The sequence below is a fragment of the Muntiacus reevesi genome, chromosome 4 (assembly GCF_963930625.1).
Source record: "Muntiacus reevesi chromosome 4, mMunRee1.1, whole genome shotgun sequence".
In the NCBI taxonomy this organism is placed as follows: Eukaryota; Metazoa; Chordata; class Mammalia; order Artiodactyla; family Cervidae; genus Muntiacus; species Muntiacus reevesi.
This window is the reverse complement of record NC_089252.1, coordinates 32,842,317-32,865,022: the sequence shown is the minus strand read 5'-3', so window position 1 is coordinate 32,865,022 and position 22,706 is coordinate 32,842,317. Positions and strand designations below refer to the sequence as shown.

The 22,706-nt window shown below is 36.8% G+C and overlaps 1 protein-coding gene across 1 annotated transcript in view; it reads left to right on the top strand.

Annotated features, from left to right (window-relative positions):
- Window positions 1-16,974, top strand: part of MIB1 (MIB E3 ubiquitin protein ligase 1) — a 98,455-nt gene extending 81,481 nt beyond the window's left edge. The window contains exons 18-21 of the mRNA XM_065932478.1: window positions 4,215-4,293; window positions 7,169-7,282; window positions 8,631-8,731; window positions 10,765-16,974. Coding sequence (XP_065788550.1) covers window positions 4,215-4,293; window positions 7,169-7,282; window positions 8,631-8,731; window positions 10,765-10,905 — 435 coding nt within the window. The 3' untranslated portion in view covers window positions 10,906-16,974. The remainder of the gene's footprint in view (window positions 1-4,214; window positions 4,294-7,168; window positions 7,283-8,630; window positions 8,732-10,764) is intronic.
- The last annotated feature ends 5,732 nt before the right edge of the window (window positions 16,975-22,706 follow it).

Sequence of the window (22,706 nt, the reverse complement as noted above, 5' to 3'; positions counted from 1 at the left end):
TTTGTATTCCTCTTTGTAGAAGACCAGTTGATTTTTTTCAGCAGAGTGTCACATAGTCTGGATTTATTTGATTGTTGTCATGGTGTTCTTTGTTTCTATATCCTCTGTATCTCTTTGAATTGGAAGTTAGATCTCACGGCTCGATTAGTATCGACTTGGACATTTTTGGAAAGAAAACTTCGTAGATGATGCTACTCATTTGATGTTGTGTCCCACTCTTCATTAGGCAGATGAAGTCTGATAATCCTGTAATTCTTTATCTCATCTGACTCCTTTTGTTTTCTGAGAAGCAGAGTCTTTTCTGAGTTTCTGGTTTCTTCCTTTTTTCCCCCATGTAACTTAGTGCTTTATCATCTTACTCATTTTAGTTTATGAAATAATTTATTTTCTTTAGTTTTTCTTAATGTGTGTATATCTGAAGTGAGGTTTAAGTTCTTACAAATAATTTCTCTCAAAGTGGGTAGCTTAAATCAAAATATACTGTGGTTTTCTTTGGCTTCATTTATGAAGGTTATATTCTTTTTCTCATTCCCTTTTTGTTATTCTTTTTATTTTTCTCTAGATATTTCCTAAGCTATACATTAACATTCATTATTAGCAACAAGTTGGCACTAATTCTCACGATGAACTAGCTGACAGTGACTTGAAAGGTGAAATCTTGTCAGTTTCTTGCATTTTCATAGGGCTTCTTCTAAGACTATGTTTTTTATGATCCAAATGACTGTATCATTGGTAAAATTTTAGGCACAGGAAAAAGTTCCAGGAGTTATTTTTGGGTGAGAGGTATTGAATTAGTAGTACGTGTGTAATTGTTTAATTTGTTTATTTTATTTCATTTTATTTGCATTTAGTGTACACATTTTTATTTAGTGAACACGGATACTAAATCAACTTTCTCTCTTAAAATAGGTTATGATAGATTTCTCTTTCTATTCTCACACATTTTAACATTTGTTTAATCTGTTTATAAAGGGAGGAAGGATATACTGGCAGCACTCACTGAATGCCAGGCACTGTGTTGGCATTTCATATGCATTACATTGGTAATAAATTAATAAATTAACTAAATTTATTTATAAATCTATTAATAAATTTACAAATTTAATAAATTAATGTGAATCGCTTTACTTGGTATTTATAATTTGCTTTAGTTACCTGCTGACAGAGTAACAGTTTGGGAAAGAATCTGAAAGAATAAAAATTTAAGCCATTCTCTTGTTTTTAGATTCTGTGTATTCTGCTGTTGTGCTTGAAACTTTTTTTTAGATTAAACCCTATTTCAAAAATGTTTCTTGAGCACTTGTTTTATAGCCAAGACAGATGTATATGATAGTTGCCCGCTATAAATTAGTAATCTCTTGGCAAACTGTGACTTAAGAGTAAAAGCTACTCTTCTGTATAGGGATGTCATTGGTGCTTTAAGGGAGATGTGACGTGAGCTCAGATCCCAGGGTTGTGTAAAGCGGAGTCTCATCTTAGAACTCTTATTGATCCTCTAGTCACTCTGGTGTTTTCAGGTGAAAAAGCTGAAGCTCAAAGAAGTACAGTGACACCTGGGTCTTGAACTCAGTTTTCTTGATTCTTAAGTCCCTATTCTTTCCTCTGTGTTACGCTATACAAACGAAATTAAAAACAATGTCTACAAGAGAGGGTTGACAGAACAGGAAGGTAGAAAGGAAGGAATATGTTGTTATTCCTTTTTAGTCCAGTTCTGAACTCCAGGAATCAGAAAGCTTTCTGTTTGTATTTTAAGTTACAGAATTTTCATTCCTGTGCGAAAGTACAAAAACTTAACACATACCCTCCCAAGAGGTTTGTCAGGTTGGTTGTGGAACCTTTGAATATATGGAAATAGTGACCCCAAGTGGCTAAAGAATCATGAACATCTTCATGAAGATAAATTGTAAAACGATATTTGAATGAGGAAGAATAAATGAGCTTGGTCTGTTTAGCAATTAAAGAAATACAAATGTGAAATTATGAACTATTATTAACTATTTTCATCAAATTAGCAAAAACAGACTTCAAAATTTGCTAGCCAGGGAAGTGGGAAATGAGTACTCTCTTAACACTGCAGTTGGCTGAATCACTGGGTTCACGTTTTTTGGGTTTTTTTTTGAGAGACCATCCTGACAATATATATACAAACTTTTACAATAAACATGCTTTGATATAGTGATTCCACTCCTGGGAATGTAACCTGGGGAGAAAATCCTGAAGGGCTAACATTTATGCTTGCAAAGATCTTTTTAAAGAACTAATAGCTGAATGGGTAAGTAAGTGATTATTACATTGGTTTGCTAGATTATTTTAACACCTTTATAAACAATTCAGATACACAGACAGTTGTGTTGGGAATCAGCACATCTTTTATATAGTGAGGAGCAGAGAATCATCATGTGTTAGGCACTGATTATATATTAAGCGTTGAACTAAGCACTTTACACATAGTATCTAATTTATTCTTTTTTTCAATGGTCACATTTTAATGTTTGGCCACTATTTAGCACATATAATTCCTACAATATTTATATGAAGATACCCCTCATAGAGGTGGCTGTATCAGTCAGAATTCTAGCTGCTGATGTTTGGGATTTTCATTTCTTCTTTCACCCAGATTGTGCCTACTTTTCTTTTTAGCTTACTAGCCACCAGATAGCTAACTTGAACACCTTTGAAACTTACCATGGTCCTCACACCTTCCTTTAGAGAAACAAAAGACTTTCTTGGGAGCTATGAAAAATATACCTGCCTCCAGGGTTTGGGTCCATTAGCCACTTTTCCAGAGCCTTCCTAGTTTTGTTCCCCTTCCTGTGGTTCTGCTGACATACTGCATAGTGTTAGCAGCTTGGGGGCTTAAGGTCATCGTTCCCTTCTTTGTAGTCACATCTTGAACAGGCCTAAAGCCTGGGTGTGTAATCGTAGACTTGGAAAGACCACCCTGGTCTTGCATCTTATAAGCTGTAGGAGGCTGAAATTTGTTTCTTTCAACTGTTTTAAATCAAGTTAGAAACTTAGCAGATATCTTAGATTTCTTCTCTATTCTGTACATTTTATTAGTTACCAAGTCTTCTTAAATATTTCTCCTAACTCTACTCCTCTATCTTACTCTGTCTTACTGCAGATATCCACCCCCCGCTCCCCGCCCCGCTGCCAATCTGATAGAATTTTTCCAGGATATACCTGAATAAGGGCCACCTAACTCCTCTCCCTGTCTTCTAATTGACTCTTACTACCTTGTGAAGAAGGATTGTTCTTTGTTGTTCAGAGTTTTTAAAAGCTTCATCTCCACAGTGTTAGTAACTTGTTAGTACTGGAGCTGGAATTGGAATCCAGGAACATTAAGATTCTGCCCAACCACATCTTACTGCTTCCCACGAAGTTACTATGTCCACAGCAAGGTCTAAGTTGGGACGGTCCAATATTAGGTGGTTCAGGTGAAGAGGTGGACAGTATCGTTAAGCGACACAAGTAGGGGTGAACGTGTGTCAGAGGGAAGGAGAATGAGGGAAAGGTGAATGTGGGGCCAAGGGTGGTGGGCAGGTGGGGGTCAGAGAAGCAGAGCAAGCTTAAGAAATCATTATACATGCAGAAGGCAGATTAAGTGGAGAACAGGAAGAAACACTGAGGGAAATCAGGAATACTCTGTGGAGGGCTGTGGCTTTAGAGATCAGGGGAAAGACTAGTTCAGAGCTCTGGGCTTCAGCCAGTGGCTGGGTGGGAGTGGGCCCATGTTCTGGAAAAGGATGTGCTAGGTGGCATTCCTCGGATGTGGATCAATAAACCCCTCCTCCTCTTCAAGCTTTAGCAGTCTGGCTATTCTGGTTAGGTTTTTATGAATGTTAGAAATCTATCTTATCTCAGTCATTTGTCCTTTTAATGTTTCTTTCAAAAGCAGTTTAAGCAAAAAAAGAAAACTGAAGTCTAGTCTGTTCTCCCTGACCTTGGAGGAAGTGGAATTTTCGATGTCATTCTTTAGGACAGGTAGGGAGACTGAAGTGGAACGAGGCCAGCTTAGCTGGGGTGTTTAAAAAAATATGAAAATAAATGACCAAGAGACTAGATAGAGGACAAAGGAGAAGCCTGTGGTAAATTCCTCTGTGTGGAAGAGTTTCCTTACAGAGGAGCAATGCATTTGGATACAAAAGGAGCTGTTAGAGTCACTCAGTTTATTTGTAGATGTTCATGCTTACGCTGTACCCTCTTTTTCGCAGATTGAAGAATGCGTGGTATGCTCCGACAAGAAAGCAGCTGTTCTTTTTCAGCCGTGCGGACACATGTGTGCTTGTGAGAGTAAGTGGCCCAGACAGAGCTTCCTCAGAATTATCATAAAACAGAAAGCGAAACAGATTATACCTTTGACTTTTTAAAAAAAGTACCTCATGAACAGAGGAGTCGGTAGCCTCTGGGACTCTCCATTTGTTCTCTGCACAAGTGTCACCACTGTCCCTCCTTGGTCCTGAGTGTTAGCGAAGGCTGGATGCGCTGCATTCCCCCAGCTCAACTTTTTATTTCATTTGTGTGTGAGCACAACTGAAATAAAATGACTTCTTCTCACATACAGGAGAAATTTGTTTCCAAAAATGAACATTGAAACATTTAGTGTGGCCTTTTTCCCTGTATAAAATGAACGCGTCTTCATTTGTCTACACCTTTGTGGAACCTCCTCCTGTGTACACTCTCCACTGCTGAACCACTCACAACAGCCATTCGGGGCAATAATTTCTGGCCTTCTTAACCTTCCTTAACCTCTATGTCAAAAGAGCTTATAGAAATCTTTTCTTTATGGGGGTAATATTAAAATTTAAGAGGCGTTTTAACCTTTGCTTTTACATATTTTCCTTGTTCTTTGCAGGTTAATATATTTAGTATTAATGTTCTCCCTTTTAATTTTTACTTGTCAGTGAAGGATTTTAAACATGTTTAACAGTTTATACTTAAATGGGCCCAAGCTAAAACATGGTGTTTCCTCTTATGAAATAGTTCAGTCACTTAGGTGTTGGTTTTTAATATAAAATCTGACAAAGTAACAACTGTGTGATAGATTAATCTCATTGGCACAGATTTGCTTTAAATAAGCATTGGGGGTTTTTTTTTTTTTTTGGCTGCTTTTCAACTAAGAAATGATCAAGGTTTTCTGCTATAACATTCTGCTCCAAGTTAATTGTTTCTGTTTACCAGAGACTGGTATAATGGCTGTTATCAGCTGTCAGAGGCCAAGAAGAAAGAGAATTCTGTCTTAAGTAAAAAGAGCTCAGGTTATGCAAGTTTTCATAGCCCAGGAATTAGCCAACATTTTCTGTAAAAAGTCAACTAGAAAACATTTTTGGCTTTGTGGGCCCCGTGATTTCTGCAGTAACAACTCAACCCTTTCCAGCTGCTTGCCTCTGCCATTGTACTGCACGAACAGCCTTAGACAGCATGTAAGCAAATGGGTGGGACTGTTTTCCATTAAAACTTTATTTATAAAAACTTAGTGACCAGTTGGGTTTGGCCTGCAGTCTGTGGTTTGCTGACCCTGTCATAAAGCTGGTTATAGTTAATAGTTGGTAATGTGGACTCTAGAGCCTTAGTGTAATATTTTCCCTCAGGAATTCCCCAAAGTTTTTACATTATTTTTGCTTTAGAATATAATGAGAGCAACTGCTGATCTTATTGAGTTCTTAATTTGTGCCAACTATTGTAATCTCTTTTTGGGTATCTCCTCGTTTATTTTCATAAGAAGCCTAAGAAGTTGATTTCTTTCTCCATTTTACAGATATATTGTTGGTAAACATATATTTGCTAGGGAGGCTGGACTTGTGGGAAAAAGGAGTTTCCTTTCTCAAGGAGTATGTAGGACAGCAGTTGGTCCAGTGTCCACAGCACAGTAATCAAGGAAGGAGGAGCTACAGCCCTTTGGACAGGCTGAAGAAAGATTTTATATCAATAATATGACAACCTAACTTAATAGTTACAGGAATTTTAAATAATTTGTTGTTGTTCAATTGCTAAGCCTGGTCTGACTCTTTGTGACGCCATGGACTGTAGCCTGCCACGCCCCCCCTGTCCTCCACTGTCTCCTGGAGTTTGCTCAGATTCCTGCCCATTGACTTGGTGATGCTATCTATTTGAAATAATAGTGAGTATGTATTACATACTCAGGCTGTTAAATTATAAATTCAAGAGAAAAAAGTCTGTCCTCAGATTGAAGACAAATCCCAAACCAGTTGTCTGCTAGCAATAGCTCCTACCTGGTTCATCTTGCCTAGGCCAGCATCTGACCCATCTCTTTTTAGGCCTTGGCACAAGATCGACCTTGACAGAGCATCTCTGTCCACCAGTATCGGCACGGTTGACAGTCTATGACCCCCTTGTCCACACTGGTGATTTTGTATTTCGTTAAGGTTTACTACTGTATCGTAAAGATACCCTGCCACAGTTTTTATTATTTTTCCTGTTTTTGATACTTGTTACCATAGGCTAAGATATGGAGTATACTTTTATAATAAATGCTAATGGGAAAGAATGTGTAGAAGCACTATGTATTATTTTATATTAATAACTTTAGGTGTAACATTAATAGTCCATAACATAGAATTGTGCCTGAGAATTTCTTCTTTGAATGGGAAATCATTCTACCTCTAATATAGAGGTATTAGAAAGATAGTCCATTATGATGAATTGTTCTGACTGCTAACATTAAAAAACTATTCACTAAGAAATTTCCTTGTGAGATTGCATCAATTTGATAGGAAGAGAATTGTATAGTATATTTTAGGAATTTAAGAGACTAGTGATAAAATACTTACAAAAGAAAGTAGTTTTTAAAAATTAGGCTGGCAGCCTTATAATTCTTGTTATAGTAGTTAAATTCATGAAAGGTCTTTCCCTCCTTTATTCTTAAGCCTTAAGATCTTGAAATATTCATGTTACACATTTTTAAAAAATTTTGAAACTCCCCCTCAGTTTTTTCCAGTGTATTAGAAAATGCTGTTATTTTCATAATGGCGGGCTTTCTACTTTAGAGGCTGCCAATGAAAAATACGCTTTCTTCAGTAGGTGACATCTTGAGGAGGTAGAATCGTGTACCGCTGTGACTTAGTGCTTATCTCACTGTTAGATGAGTGGAGGAATGCGGCCCCGCTCATGTTTTCTTCTGTGAGACGTGTTGTGTTGCCATTTGCAGACTGTGCCAATCTGATGAAGAAGTGTGTGCAGTGTCGGGCGGTGGTTGAGCGAAGAGTGCCCTTCATCATGTGCTGCGGCGGGAAAAGTGCAGAGGATGCCGCCGACGATATCTGTAAGTGGGTTTTCTTACTTTGTTGGGACTTTCATAGACACGTCTTCTCATAGTGTATTGTACTGTCTGCTTGTAAAACAGAAGGTATGTGACTTGACTCTACAAGGAACAGGTATGTTATAGGAAACCTGAAATTGTATTTTTCTAACTTGTAATATTTTGGAGCTTTAAGCAGTAGTCTTTTAAGGAAATATCCTTGTGTGTTTTATAAAAGTATTGTGTTCTTAAAGATAATTTGGCTATTTTTAAGATGAAATTTATTGTGTCTCAGGGCAGGAGGACATCATATTATAAATTGTTTTTTCAGTTTGCACATGTATTAACCTTAGTCCTTTATGTAATAGGTTTACCTAGTGTATTTAATTGTTTTATGAAATAGTCTTTATTTGTGACAGAGTAGCTATAGATAAACGGAAGTATAACCCAGTGAACAGTGGAAAGATGAGAAGTAAGTTATTTACCTTCAAGGTACAGTTGACCCTTGAACATCACAGATTTGCACTGTGAATCTTATTTTTGGCCACATCACGTGGCTTGCAGAATCTCAGTTCCCCAACCAGGGATTGAACCCAGGCCACAGTAGTTGAAAGCCTGGAATCCTAACCACCAGGTCACCAGGGAACTCCCAAAATGTGGATATTTTTTAGTAGTAAATACTGTGGGACTACATGGTTCGTGTGTGGTTGGTCGAGTCCAGTAATGTGAAGAAACCATGGATTTGGAGGGCCACTCTAAGTTAGTTGTTGGTTAACCCTTGTGTTGTTCAAGGGTCACCTGTAGTACAGCGGTATAAAAATAGTTTTCATCTCTGCACAAGACGTAAACTGTATGGTCTCTTTGATTTCTTTGTTCTGTGTAGGGTGAGGAATAACATTAGTGTAGCCACTTTGTTTTTATCACCAATAGAGCAGGGTAAAAGTCCTGGGGACAGATTAACCGGAGTATAAGTCCAAGTGTCTGGAGAAGAGGAAAAGTGAGGTAAAAAATTTCCCTCCATTTAGTAGGTATCATGGACCTTTTTTCACGGAGTTCCTCATCTCAGATCAGTAGCAAGAGGAGAGCCTTGAAAAACCTGGAAGTGTCTTCGTAGTGTGAATTATTGTCCCACTGAGTTAAACATAATTAGAAATTAATGTGTAAACCTATTCCTTTTTGAAGATTATAAATGAAGAAGTTTAACATGAATTCACTGCTGTAGCCGTTGTTCACGTGGGAAAAAAAAGTTTTTTAAGAGTATTCGAATAACAATATCATGTTTTTAATAAATAAAAGTAATAATTTTGAAATTAAAAAAATCATTTTTGCTTCACAGCAGTCATAACATTAAGATTCTTTGTGTGTGCTTTAGCCAGTGGGAATATTCCGGTGCTGCAGAAGGACAAGGATAATACCAACGTCAATGCGGACGTGCAGAAGCTGCAGCAGCAGCTACAGGACATCAAAGAGCAGGTAACGGCGCTTCTCCAGGGCGGAGAGCGACTCCGAGGGCACCAGCGCCTCTTTTTCTAAAAAAGTGCTAGCATGGTCTATGGCGAGCGTGGTTCACGTTAGTGTATCACTTGTAGTATTTGAATATTTGCAGTCAGCAAGATCTGATTACAAGATTTCATCAAGTACTTGACAAAATAGGAAACACACCACACCCAACATGAAAAAAACGTCCATCACACTTCTTCTGCCTGTCAGATTGAGGGGGGAAGTGTTAGAAACTGTCAGTATCTAGTGTTCAGGCAAAGTATATAGCAGCTGCAACTCACACAGTGCTGATGGGGATATTAATTAGTAAAAACACTTTGGGAAAGTTTGGCATCATTGGAGAAGGCAATGGCAACCCACTCCAGGACTCTTGCCTGGAGAATCCCAGGGACAGGGGAGCCTGGTGGACTCAGAGTCGGACACGACTGAAGTGACTTAGCAGCAGCAGCATAAAACTAAATAGGATTTAAGTCTTTTTTCCCTCTTATCTTACCATTTGACTCAGCAGTTAAATCTGATTTAATTCAAAGGGTTGAGCACAATGGGTATTCTTTAGTTGGCAGTCACATCAGTGTTGCCATACAGTTGTTAAGAGTTCCACTCTTGTCTTTTCTATCTGAAGTTTTTTCTTTTTTAAATAATCTTTGTGGCCATATTTCATCACTAAAGTATTTAAATAGTTAAAACTCATTTTGGGGGGAATGTTGAGGTTTCTTACCCTTTCAAGGTTACCAAGAGAAAGCATCTGAATAAGTCTCTTTTTAAATTTTAAATCTCCAATCTCTCTCTTACCCCAATGTCTCTTTAAAAAACAAAAATTTATTTTATATGCTATTAAGGTTATATTAATCCAAAGTAACTTACCCTCAATTGCACAGATGTGTTTACTTTTGGAAATAAGAGTTATTAATTAACTACATAAACCTCTGGGAAGTTTAATGAAAAAGAAACTATTTTAGTTTTAAAAAGCTGCTTTGGCTTTTTAAAATAAAAACTGATTTTTCTATCCCTTTTCTTCTCAAAACTTCAAAGATAAATGTGAAAATTTACCTTGGAAGAATGGAGCCAGCAAGTGAGACTGTAGTTCTTTTTTCCTATTGTTTTCTTCACAATGATTTCTGATATTGTCAGAGTTGGTAATTACATTTTCCTATAGATTTTAGGCCTGATTTATTAATCTGTACATTTTTATTTAATTATTTCATTTCTGTGTTATTTGGGAAAGGTATAATTCAGAATGAAATTATGTTTTGAAATTATATTATGTTTTTATAAACGTAAAATGTGTTTTGTGAGTGTATGTGTGATTTTTTCTAGAAAATTTCATAGAAGTATACTCCTGAATTCTTCTAAGTTGATGAAGTTACATTTAGCAATAGCTAAGGTTAATTGTTTTTAACCAGAGGGTGTGTATTGAAGGCAGCCCAGTGCAGCTTCATGTCTAAAAGCAAGAGCTCTGGGGCCACATACACCCGAGCTCCCATTCTGGCTCGTCTTTAGCCTCACTAAGGCTAATGCCTTTAGCTCACTAAACCTCAGTTTCCTCTTTTGAAATGAGAGTGATATATGCCTTGGGCCTGGATCGCATCTAGCATAGTGCTTGGTGTGTGTGTGTATGTTCTTAGCAGTATCCTCCACTGCTTCCTGCAATACTTTGTGTTATTTTCATACAAGAACAACCTGGTACCTAGAGTTGGAGAATCTGGGTCAGACTGAAGGGGCTATTTTCATCCTTTTCCTATTAGATTTTGACATTTGCATTTTTAATTTTATGGACTATTTATTTTATATAGTGCCTTTTTATACTGACCTGACAGTACAGCCAGTATTTCTATTTTTATAAGGATGCTATCTTAAAGATTCAAAAATTTAAAAATGTCCAGCAGCCAAAGATTATTTGACTACAACAACAACCAAATTAATGACGTTGCAGAGTTGTCAGATTACACTTTCAAACTAGAAAGTAGCTCAGCATTTATTACTTTGTTTATTATCTCACATTGCAGACAATGTGCCCTGTGTGTTTGGATCGTCTGAAGAACATGATCTTCCTTTGTGGCCATGGGACATGCCAGCTATGTGGAGACCGGATGAGTGAATGTCCCATCTGTCGAAAGGCTATCGAACGGAGGATTCTTTTGTATTAACTAAGAAACCCCCTGTGTTCTGTTAGCTAAAATATTTTGGCCATGAGATCTTAGTGAGCTTTTTAAGCTAGTTGAAGGTTCTAATGAATTAATTTTTAATTTCATAGTTTCTTTACTAGAGTGTAATTAGGCTCTAAACATACCAGAACAACTATAACAAAAAAACTCTACAAAACAGTGTTTGAAGCTGTGTATTTTGTTTTCCTTTCAATTGAAACATCAAATCCATGTAATTCATATTTAATTTGCCTTCGGCATCTAAGGGAGAAAGTCCTTTAAGGATCTCCTCTTATTTTTTGTTTTCATTGCATTTTCTCTCATAGTTTATAAACGTTGTTAGACCTCAAAAGATATACTTCCTTATGGTCAGCTGTCTTTCAGTTTATCATGATTTTTACAGTGAGTTGACACAGGTACCCAGAAAGGTCATGCATCATATGAAAGGTGCAAATCAAACCATTATGTTTCATATGTTAAATAATAAAATTATAGTACAAGTTCTGCATGGTTAAAGGAATACTGAAGAGAGGATTCTCCTTATAAGGTAACATAAAGTTATCGAAATGATTGTCTCTACATTCTCAGAGTAAATGGAAATACAAAATGAGAGAATAGTGACTTTGCATTTAGCTTATTTTCTGGATTCAAAGGAAAATTGTTTCATTTGTTTCCAAATGACTGAGACATGAAAAGTAAAAATAAGCAATCACAGTGGGGAATTGAAGGCAGGGCAGGTAGGGGCATCCAGCGCCTATTAACTGTTATAACTGCCCTTCTTACATTAATTTGTACACTGTTTTGTTCAGCCAGCTTATAAAAAAATGACTGAAAAATGGGCTGCAGTTTCCCCTGTGGTTACTTATTCAGGCTTGATCTGACCAGTGAAATGGTATTACCCTGTTTGGGCCCCCGGGGTTCAGTTTAACTTTTCTGATGTGTGGAGTAGCAGTAATCCAGGAAGGGAAAAGCACTGTCCTCAGTAAGGCAATGGTCCTTTCTCCTCTGCCTCAGTTCTGCCAGTGTCACTGTTTATATCTTCCTCAGAGGCCTCGCTTCCATTATCTTTCAGATAGTAGAGCTGACTCTAAAGAAAACAGTCTCTCATCATACCTAACAATGGGGATATTATTTAACCTGCTGGCAATATCCAAGACCTTGTAAATAACCGATGATAGACACTTAATTTAGAAAGAATGATTAGGACATTTACAGAAATATGTCTGATTATCTGTGTTTTTGTGTTGTTTTACTCTGGAGCATCTAATTATTTTTTTCTCTTTCAACATCTGGAATGAATATACACATAAGTAAGTGTTTTGGGGTTCATTGCTGCTAGATTATACAAATATCAGCTGTTTACAGTAGTATCTACTATATGTGTATACGTTTACTCCTAAGGATAAGTATCTTTTTTGTGGGTTTTTTCCCCTTTGACTCTGGTTCTTATTTCAGTTCTCCTGCTGCAACAATTAAATTTGGAAGTACAAGATCTCTAGCCCTCCTAATAGCATGTTTCTGGCTCATTAATGGCTGCTGCCTCTGCAAGTCTGGTGAGAGCAGTGGTGCACTGTGCTGCCTTTCTAGTCTTGGTAATTCCATAACTGTGTTTAGTGGAGTGACTTACCATTTAGAACAGTAAAAATTTTTATAAATTTGAAATTTGAAAATTTATATTGACTCTACTCAGTTACCTAATAACAGGCTACTGAGGCTGTTGTTGAAGCCATATTTTGAAGTTATAAAAAGATAGCACATCTGTCCAGTGATGTTCACTTAAAGAGACAGACTATTTTCTTTCAGATCTGTAAACAGTGTAAGTGAGGGGTTTCCTTCTCTTCCATACCGCGTGCTGCCCATCTCTTTTCCACAAGGTCGATTGTAAGGAGGGAGCGCCTGGCTGACTCGTGCACAGCTTGACCAACCAGAAAATTGTATAGTCCGGAGCTTTACTTCACTTAAATTCTTGTTACAGATCTTCTGAGCTACAGTGCGTAAGCTTACATCCCTAAAAGGCAGTTTCAACTTCCAGACTAGCTTATTTCCTCCATATTAAAAATATAATAACCTGTAAACTATTATAAAAGTCGTAAAGTCACTGTAACTGTAGTGTTGTACACTTGTGGATTTTCTCCATTTGTACCACTCTGAAATTTGTCTAGTGAAAAGAAAATGTTTTTTCATTCATGTTTTTAAGCACCTGAAAAATAATTTTAAATTTATTTTTGATTTGTGAGAGAGAATAAGTTTAAGAACTTCATTATTTAACTGACTTTCCTCTAATTCTATGAAACTGCTACCTCTTATTATACGTCTCAGCAGCGCTCCCCGTTAGGACGTGTCCTTGTCATGATCATCTTTTTATCTTGTGCCTCGAAGGAGTTTTTGCTTTTCCAAGAATCGTTAGGGGGAAGAAAAAAAACCACCAAAACTGACATACATTCACTCAAAAGCGTATTTATTGGGCTTCAGGAGCAAGATACACAACAGTGAAAAAATTGTCAGCTTCTAAGCACATACAGAATTTATCATGCAGCCGTTGCGTACTTGAAGTATTCTTTTCAAGAAGAAGGGATCTATAGATACTGATAACCTTTCTTCCTAATGTTTTGGAAGAACTGTCATTAGGGTTCCCTCTCTGTACCCCCTCACCTCTACCATATTTTTCTTTTATCCTAATATTGTCAGCTTTGTGACCCAAAACATACATACAACTTAACCAGATGGTGCTATTCTAATAGTTTTCCTTCCCATAATTTAACATTCTTACTGTTTATACCATAAACATATTTCATTTTGTTGGGAGCAAGGAAGTTTTTCAAGAGAAGGTCATTTTGTTGTATTAGTATTGGAATATTATATTACACAAGTGTTTTTGTTTAGCTGGCCAAATTATGCTTGGTTGTTTGTAAATTTAAACATTGCAGATTGACCATCTAGCTACTGAGGCATAAAATTTATTGATAATGTTGAAAATAACTTTCTTAAATTTATGTTTTTGATGGCTTTAGCCTGTAAGAGCATTTAGCATATTGCAATGCATGCTGCTTAAGATTTGCCCAGTTCAAATTTCAAAGCTTGCTAGGTCATTTTTACGTGGCAGAAATAGACGGTCTTGTGTTGTAGTCTTATGTGTTGCCCAGTGCTGTTTTTTGTTTATTGTGAATTTTGGACCCTTTTGGACTAAGAATTATTTAAACTTATGAACTTGGAGAATTGGTGATGAAATTGGATAGAGGGGATGATAGGGATTGCAGCAAGTAAAAAAAGAAAAAGTCAGTTTTTGAGTTTAGAGAAAATTGGGGATCATGTAGATTTTATCAAAGTGGTAACTATAGAAGTATATTCAACTTTCTCACTTTGCAGAGTTGAAACTATGCCCATTAAGCAGCAGTCCTCTTCTCCCTCCTCCAGTGGAATAGAATTTTGATTAAATATAAATGGAGAAACACCTGAATATCTTAAGAGTTTGTATTTGCAAGACCTACAGTGATGGTGAATAATCAAGTTTGGGGAAGACAGAATTTCTCTTCTCCCTCCCAGTCATCATCAGTCATAATTGAGGGGGTTATAAATATCTGTTAATTAGAAGGGTTTATTTCATTTTGAGTCAGAGGGGAGAAACACACTTTAAACATTGTAATTAGGTTAGCTTTGAATTTATATTAAATTGAGAAGGTATTAGAGCTTCACAAATTTTGTGTGCCATGTTGTTGAAAATGTCAGTTTTCTTTAAGTCTACTTGTAACTGTTTTCAAGATTTTTTTTCTCTCAAAAAGGCATCTTAATTTTATTTGCTTGAGTATTATAATAGGAATGCTTACTGATATTACTTGATGAATCATGTATAGCCTTGGAACTTTTACATATATGTAAAACTATAACAGTATTAACAGTTGTACTTCTTTAAAACACTAAAATTGAGGAAAAGCTATTTAATGCTGTCTCATGTATACATTGCTTTGCTACAGCAAGGGGGAAATTTTTTTAGATTGAGCCTCAATTTGCTGGTAAGTGGTTGGTGGTGAAACTAGAGTATAAAAATATGAACTAGATAGTAGAACTGGTGAGTTAAAATTGTAAGTTGCTACATTGGCATTTTCTACCTCCTTTTCTGTCAGAGTATTTTCCAGCATTTATTCATATTTGTGACTAAGGAGGAGATGGAAACCTGAGGTTAAAATTGAGATTTTTATTTTGTTGAGGAAGCAAAGGTGACTTGCCACATCAATTTGGTGCCTAAATCCGTAACTACAAGTTACAATTAATATGAAATGTGTAAGAGAGATAATATTGCTGAATATATTACTTTTCTTGTGCAGTCTATTTAGTTTTGTTTCATAAACATGACTTCTTCCCTCCAAAAAGCAAAATGGTCTTGTAATTTTCTATAGAATAAACAAATGTGCCATTTTGTCTGAAATCAATGATTTCAGGAAGTCATTGAAAGTTCTGACTCAGGGCTTTTTAACAGTTTAAGCAATTGTTAGTTATATTTTGGAAAATCCATCTACATAATTCTTCAGTGCCTTGAAAGAATTATTAACTTGGCAACACTACTAAAATTTTATAGAAGGTGGTCTTTGGTGTGCGTTTATCATCATACACACGTTGATAAGTTGTATTTCTTAGCTCATGTTATAGCGATACTGCTTGTGTGCTGGGTTTGGGTAATTCTTTAAAGTAAGTTTTTTTAGATTTGCACTTGATCATTTTTTTTAATGGATTATTTATGGCCATGACACAGTTACCAGGAAAGTGCTTCTATGTTAAGTCATTATGCCAAGTCATGTATCAGTAGCACCTGGGAAGAGGAGCTAGAGTTCATACCTTTTGCTATTTTAGCAAAAAGAAGAATCTATTTGGAAAACAGATTGTCTTCCCCTCAAATGAAAAGACCTTTTGTTTAAATGATTCGGTTAAAAAAACTTTTTTTTTAAGAAAATCATGAATTGAGTATCACTCTTTAACGCTGGTCTTACTTAGGCTGAATTCACAAAATATTCTGTTCAGTACGCTTGTGTCATCCTAGATACGTTACATTTAGTGATAGAAGGCAGTTTAATTGACCATAGCAGTGTTCTGCTTTGTATTTTTTCCAGTGTTTTTTAGCTTTCATTTGATTAAAGTCTTGTTTGTGAATATAGTTTTTGTATGGCAAATGATTCTCATTTATTAGCTTTCTCTTAAAAAATGCTTAGCGAGAGCTAAGCTTTTAAAAATAAATGCAAACATTTACCATTAATAAAGCATATGATATATCATTATATAATGCTTTTTGCTGATCTTTTGAAACTATTCCTTAAAGATGTATACATGAATTTTGATTTCTTTATGTAATTTGAAAACAAATCTCAATACATCAATCTTTTTATTGAGAAGGAAATTATCATGTCTTTGAGAAACAAGGAAATATGTCTCCAACTCTATACAAGACAAGGTGCCCACGTCTAGAAGGCTCTCATTGCAATTGTTTACATTTAAGGTACCTCTCTATCAATGGGGCCAAAGGTTTTCCTATTTTAACACCTCACATTCTCAGGATTAAGAGATATTGTAAAAGTAGTCTAAAGGATAAACTTGAAAGAAAATAAATCGAGTCGTCATGACTCAACTTCTATAAAAAGTTTATTACACTTCACAACTCCAATGTAGATTTCATTTTGAAGAGGTACACATTTTAAAACAATGATTTACTTGACTTTGTTAGCATTTTGTGACTAAATCAGTAATAGAAGGGTTTTGTGGGTTATTTTATTTTTCAAGTTAATAGAAGTACTTATTTGTGAAGTTACTGGGAAGTTGTCTAATTTAGTTCAAAAATTAAGTATGTATATAACTCAGATGTTTAAGAGCAAAACCATCTAAAACAAAAACCATTTAAAATTGTTTATTTGAAAAACATATGTATTTCACCTTTAAAATTGTGAATTAATTTTTTTGATAACCTTTAATTAACTATATTTGGGGGTTTATTTCTATTGCTGTATAATTAGACATTTCATGGCAATATTTTTTTATTAAATTGAAACTCTGTATAGGTTTTTAAAATAAACCCATTTTAGAAAATCTGATTTCTGCTTTTTATCATTGATAGGTATTCGTTTTTCAGAGAAATTAAAATTGTTAGTCTTACAGTGTAGCATTTCCCAGACTGACTAATAATGAAAACTTTTAAATGATACATTGCAGGGCAGTGATAGGAGTTTAAAAGATAAAACAAGTGCATGGATTAAAGTAGAACACCAAAAATGATTCTCCCATAAATTAATTGCTAAAGAATGACCATCTGGCTAATAGTTTTTTCTCCTTATAGCAAAACTAGTTGAGAGATTTATTTTTATCTTAAGGATAAAAAGAGGATAAACATTATATGAAAAGATAAGACAAGACCTGGAACAGTGACCACCAGTCCCAGAGTTGATGCTATGTCCCTGCAGCTGCTGAGCAGTGCTGCCTTCGCGCTGATGTTATAATCGGATACCATGCACTCATGCTTAAAATGCCCCTTCATGTTAGGTTCTCACTCTTAGATATGGCAACTCTTTGAAAGGCAGATTTTCAATCAGTATAAATATTATTTCTCATACATTTAAGACTGTTGACCTTACTTCCTTTTATTTCCACAGAACAACAAGTAATATCTTGAGTGAAATATTGATGTACAGTTTGGGGAAAGCCTTTTTAGGTGAAGTTAACCCTGATTTAATACAAAAATAGATAATTGAATCAGAGTGTCTTTGGCTGCTGACCATGGCCAAACCACACTGAAGAAAGACTGAAGTTCACAAAGATGATATGCCCTTAGTATGAATGTAATAGTGCAGGAGTATCGTGTTAGTTTCCTTTTGCTCTGTGGCAGATTACCATGACTGTTTTGGCTTAACACAGTAGGAGCCTGGGAGGTCAGACGTCTGACTTGAGTTTCCCTGGGCTCAAATCAACCTGTTGTCAGCACTTTCTGGTTGCTCTTAGGGAAGTTCCATGTCCTTGCTTTTTCTAGTTTCTGGAGGCAGCCCACTTTCCTTGGCCCCTGTTTGTCTTCAAAGCCATCAATGGCCAGCTGAGTCTTACTTTGCATCATGCTGACAGTCAATGCCTCTTCTGCTTCCTGACATTTTCCACTTTTAAGGATCCTTGGGAGTTCCCTGGTGGCCCAGTGGTTAAGATCCTACAAGCCATGCCGCATAGCCAAAAAAAGAAAAAAAAAAAATCCATTTTTTTTTTGCCCGTGGCAAAAGAATGAATAGGCAAATGAATTGATGAGAACTTTCAGTAAACTAGGAACAGAAAAGAACATCCTCAACCTGATAAAGAACATCTACAAAAAACCTACAGCTGACATTACTCTGAGACTTAGAAACTAGATGCTGTTTCCCCATAAGGTTGAGAAGGAGGCAAAGAGGTCCCCTCCTAAGGTCCTAGCTAATGCAGTAAGAAAAGGAAGTAAAAACTATGCAGATTGGAAAGAAAGAAAACTGTGTCTGTAGATGACATGATTGTCTATTTGCAAGTTTCTAAAGAATTGACAGGAAAACTCTTGGAATTAATAAGCAATTATAGCAAGGTTGCAAGATAAAAAGTTAATGTACAAAAGTTAACTGCTTTTCTATATACCAACAATGAAAAGTTGAGATTCGAAATTTAAAATAATATCATCTATATTTGTTTAGTCGCTAAGTCCTGTGCAACTCTTTTGACCCCATAGACTATAGCCCACCAGGCTCCTCTGTCCATGGGATTTCCCAGGCAAGAAGACTGGAGTGGGTTGCCATTTCCTTCTCCAGAGGATCTTCGCAACTCAGGGATTGAACCCACGTCTCCTGCATTTCTTTACCACTGAGCTATCAGGGAAGCCCACCACTTACATTAGCACAAAAAAAATAACTTGTGTATAAAAAAAATACTTGTGTATAAATATAACAAAACATGTGAAAGATCTATATGAGGAAAACTATAAAACTCTTGATAAAAGAAATTTTTGAAAATCTAAGTAAATGGAGAGAGATTCCATGACTATAGATAGAAAGAATCAGTATTGTTAAGATGTCAGTTCTTCCCAACCTCATCTATAGATTCAGTGCAGTCCCAAACAGAATTCCAGCGAGTTATTTTATAGACATCACCAAACCAATACTACAGTTTATATAGGAAGATAAAAGACTTGGAATAGCTAGAAAAATATTAAAAATGAACAAAGTCATAGGACAAACTATCTGCCTAAAGACTTACTATAAAGCTAAAATAAGACATTGTAGATAACTGTATCTCAATTTTTTAAGAAGTCATCAAGACTGTGATATTGGCAAAAGATTGGGCAAGTGGATTGATTAAACAGAGAGCCTACCAATAGACCCACACAAATATAGTCAACAGATCTTTGATAATGGCCATGAAATGGAGAAAAGGTAGTCTTTTTAAGAAACGGTGCAGAAACAACTGGCTCAGCAGTAGAGAATCCTGCCACTGCAGGAGCCAGCAGGTTTGACCCCTGGGTCAGGAGGATTCCCTGGAGAAGGAAATGGCAACCCACTCCAATGTTCTTGCCTGGGATATCTCGAAAAGAGCCAGACACGACTTAGTAACTAGAACAAACCAAAAAAAAAACCAAAAAACAAAAACCCAGCAACAACTGGGCATATACATGTAGAAAAAAAAAAAAAACACACCTAGATTCAGACCTTACACTTTTCACAAAAATTAACTCAAAATGCATCATAGGGCTAAATATGAAATGCCAAATACAAAACTTCTAGAAGGTAACAGGAGAAAATCCAGGTGACCTTGAGTTTAGTGTGTTATGTATTTTATTCTACTTCATTTCATTCCATCCCTTTTCATTTTATTTTATTTTTTTGCTGCATGCTTGCAGGAATTCCTCTACCAGGGTTGAACCTGGGCCATGGGAGTGAAATTGCCCAGTCCTAACCATTAGACCCGTAGGGAACTCCCTAGTTGTAAGTTTTTAGATACCACACTAAAAGCATGACACATGAAGGAAACGATTGTTAAATTGGTCTTCCTTAAAACTAAAAATGTACGCTTTGCAAAAGACATTTTTGAAAAAAATGAAAAGTAAGCCACAGGTTGGAAAAAAATACCTGCAAAACACATAAAGGGGCTTGTATACAGAATGTAAAAAGAACCCTAGAACTTGAGCTTAAGAATGCAACCCAATTAAAAAAATGAGCAAAGATTTGAACTGAAAGCTCAGTAAGGAATATATTACATATGGCACACAAGCATAAATGTTTCTCCTTTTGAGAAACTGTGCCAGACACAAAAGGCCACATACTGTATGAGCCCATTTAAATGAAATGCCCAGAATACAGACATTATTCTACACAGGCAATAGACTTCGGTGACTGCCAGTGACTTGGGAGAGGGGTGAAGGGGGACTGACTTCTGTAATGGGGCTTCTTATAGGGGTGATGAAAATATTCTGGATTGAGTTGCACAGTTACCTAAAAACTACTGAAGTTTAATAATTTGAAGTGAATTTTATAATATGTGAATTGTATTTCTATTTTAGAAAAGAATATTAGTGATCTCCATAAGTAATCGTGTAGAGATCCCATTCGCTGAGGCTCTTCTCCAGGAAACGGACAGTTTGGCTTGAGAGTCTAACCATCATCAGCCTCTCCAACCTGGTAACAGGATTTGTTCAGCTCCTCCCATTCCCAGCCATCAGATGGCTGCTCTCCCCATGAAGTTATAGTGCGGCCAGACTTTGCCTTGACACAGTATATTTACTCAGAAGACCTGTTTAAAGAAAGGCAGGGACTAATTATTTCTGGTATAATTGATTGATTGCATGAGTAAACTTGGGAGATAACGAAGGACAGGGAAGCCTGGCATGCTGCAGCTCATAGGGTAGCAGAGTTGGACACAACTGAGAGACCGAAGAACAAACTGATTAGTGGGTTGTTTGTTTGCATCTTCCAAAGATGACCTGTTCTTTTTTTTTTTAAACAATATTTTAATTTCATGGATTTAAACACTGTATACACTTTATTAATAATATATTGCAGTTATACTGTACTCATTGGCGCTCACACTGTCTCATCTCTGGTCGGAGGAAAGTTACTCAAACTGAGTTCTATTGACTCAAATGTGTTCCTCGTTGGGAGTTTTCTTGCTTTCTGAAATGACAAAATTTCCAGTCTCGTCCTGTATATTCTCTGCACAGACGTGGAATAGGACATTTCTCCAAGGACTCCTGACTCTGTTTAGTGATAAGTGATATCTAGAGGCCATAATTTGGGCGCTAGAGGTGTCAATGCTTTGGGGTTGGTCGTTGCTTCTTGGCCTTTTCAGTAGAAAGAGCTAGGAACATTATTTTTAAGAGAAATGCTATGAGTTGAAACTGAAGAATCTTGGATCTCAAATTCAGGACCACTGGCTGTTTATTTAGCCTTATTGATTTTATGTCTAGCTCTCTTTTCAACCAGTTAATAAATGTATTTGCTTTATTGCACAGCCACAGTGTTATCACCAACAGTATGATTTCTGAAAACAGTTAAAATATTTTTGCAGGTTTTTTTTTTTTAACACTATAGTAAATCCCACTGGGGATGTTTTAGTGAAATGACTGTTTTGAAGACCCTGGAGTAGCTCTCTCTATATCATTATGCTATCAACTCACTTTCAGATATTAGGAATTGCCTTCATCATTAATTTTTTAAATTTCATTTTAAGTTATGTGAAATGTGTGCATTTTTTCAAAGTCAATTCCACAAAGCAGGATATAGTCCATGAAGTCTAGCTTCCTTTCCTATCCCTTCCATCCTCCATTCTCCTATAAATAATATTATGGTTTATTTTCCCTCCACTGTTTTTATTTTAATACTACAAAATACACATATTTATTGGTTCCCTCTTGTTTTTAAAAACACAAATATGCATACTCTGCATGTGGTCTCTGCCCAACCTCTCACATTTTAGTAAAAATGACTTAATATCTTATTATATAGAATGACTTTTTAAAGAGTTGCTCCATAGAAAATGGATACATGTTGATATATGGATGAGTCTCTTTGCTATTCACATGAAACCATGACAACATTGTTAATCGGCTATACCCCAATACAAGATAAAAAAGATCAAAAAAAGAAAAATTGCTCTGCAGAGGGAAACAGGAAAAGGAAAAGTAGAAGTTGCCTGTCATTCCAGAGCTGAGAGAGGGTGGCCTACAGAGTCTGCTTCTGGGCTGCCTGGCTCAGTGAGTGGGAGGTCAGTGTGGCCTGGAAAGTGGTGGGCGATATTCTGGGGCTCTGGCCAAGTGATCCTAAGCCAGGTAGGTTAGTTTCCCGCTCCCCAGACTCTGGTTTAATCCAGCATCTTATCCTCCAGCCTCATCTCCCCTCCCCCCAGGAAGAAGGGCAGGGTGAGGAGTCATCGCCCAGCCCCTGGAGCCTTCTTGGGGGGAAGAGCAGGCCAGCTGATGTCCTGCACCGTGCCCCGCCTCTCACCCCACACCCTCCCACTGCCAGGGGAGTCTCCTTCCAGTTTCAGCAAAGGGCATTTACTTCTGAGTGGGACCTCAGGCATTTCCTATGGGAAGATAAACGCAGACACACACCAGAGCCCAGGACAGTCCTCCTGGCCCTGCTGGGGAAGACAGGGGGTGGGGGGGTGCTGGTCTCTCTGTGCCCCCTGCTCTGGAATTCTGCTCGCACCAGGGAAACCAGGCTTCCTGGACAAGAGGTGTTTTCTCTCTGTGTGTATTGTCAGAGGCTCTGTCAGACCTGGTCCCAACTGAGGAAATTGTTCATTGAACAGAAACTTCTAGATTTTTTTTTTCT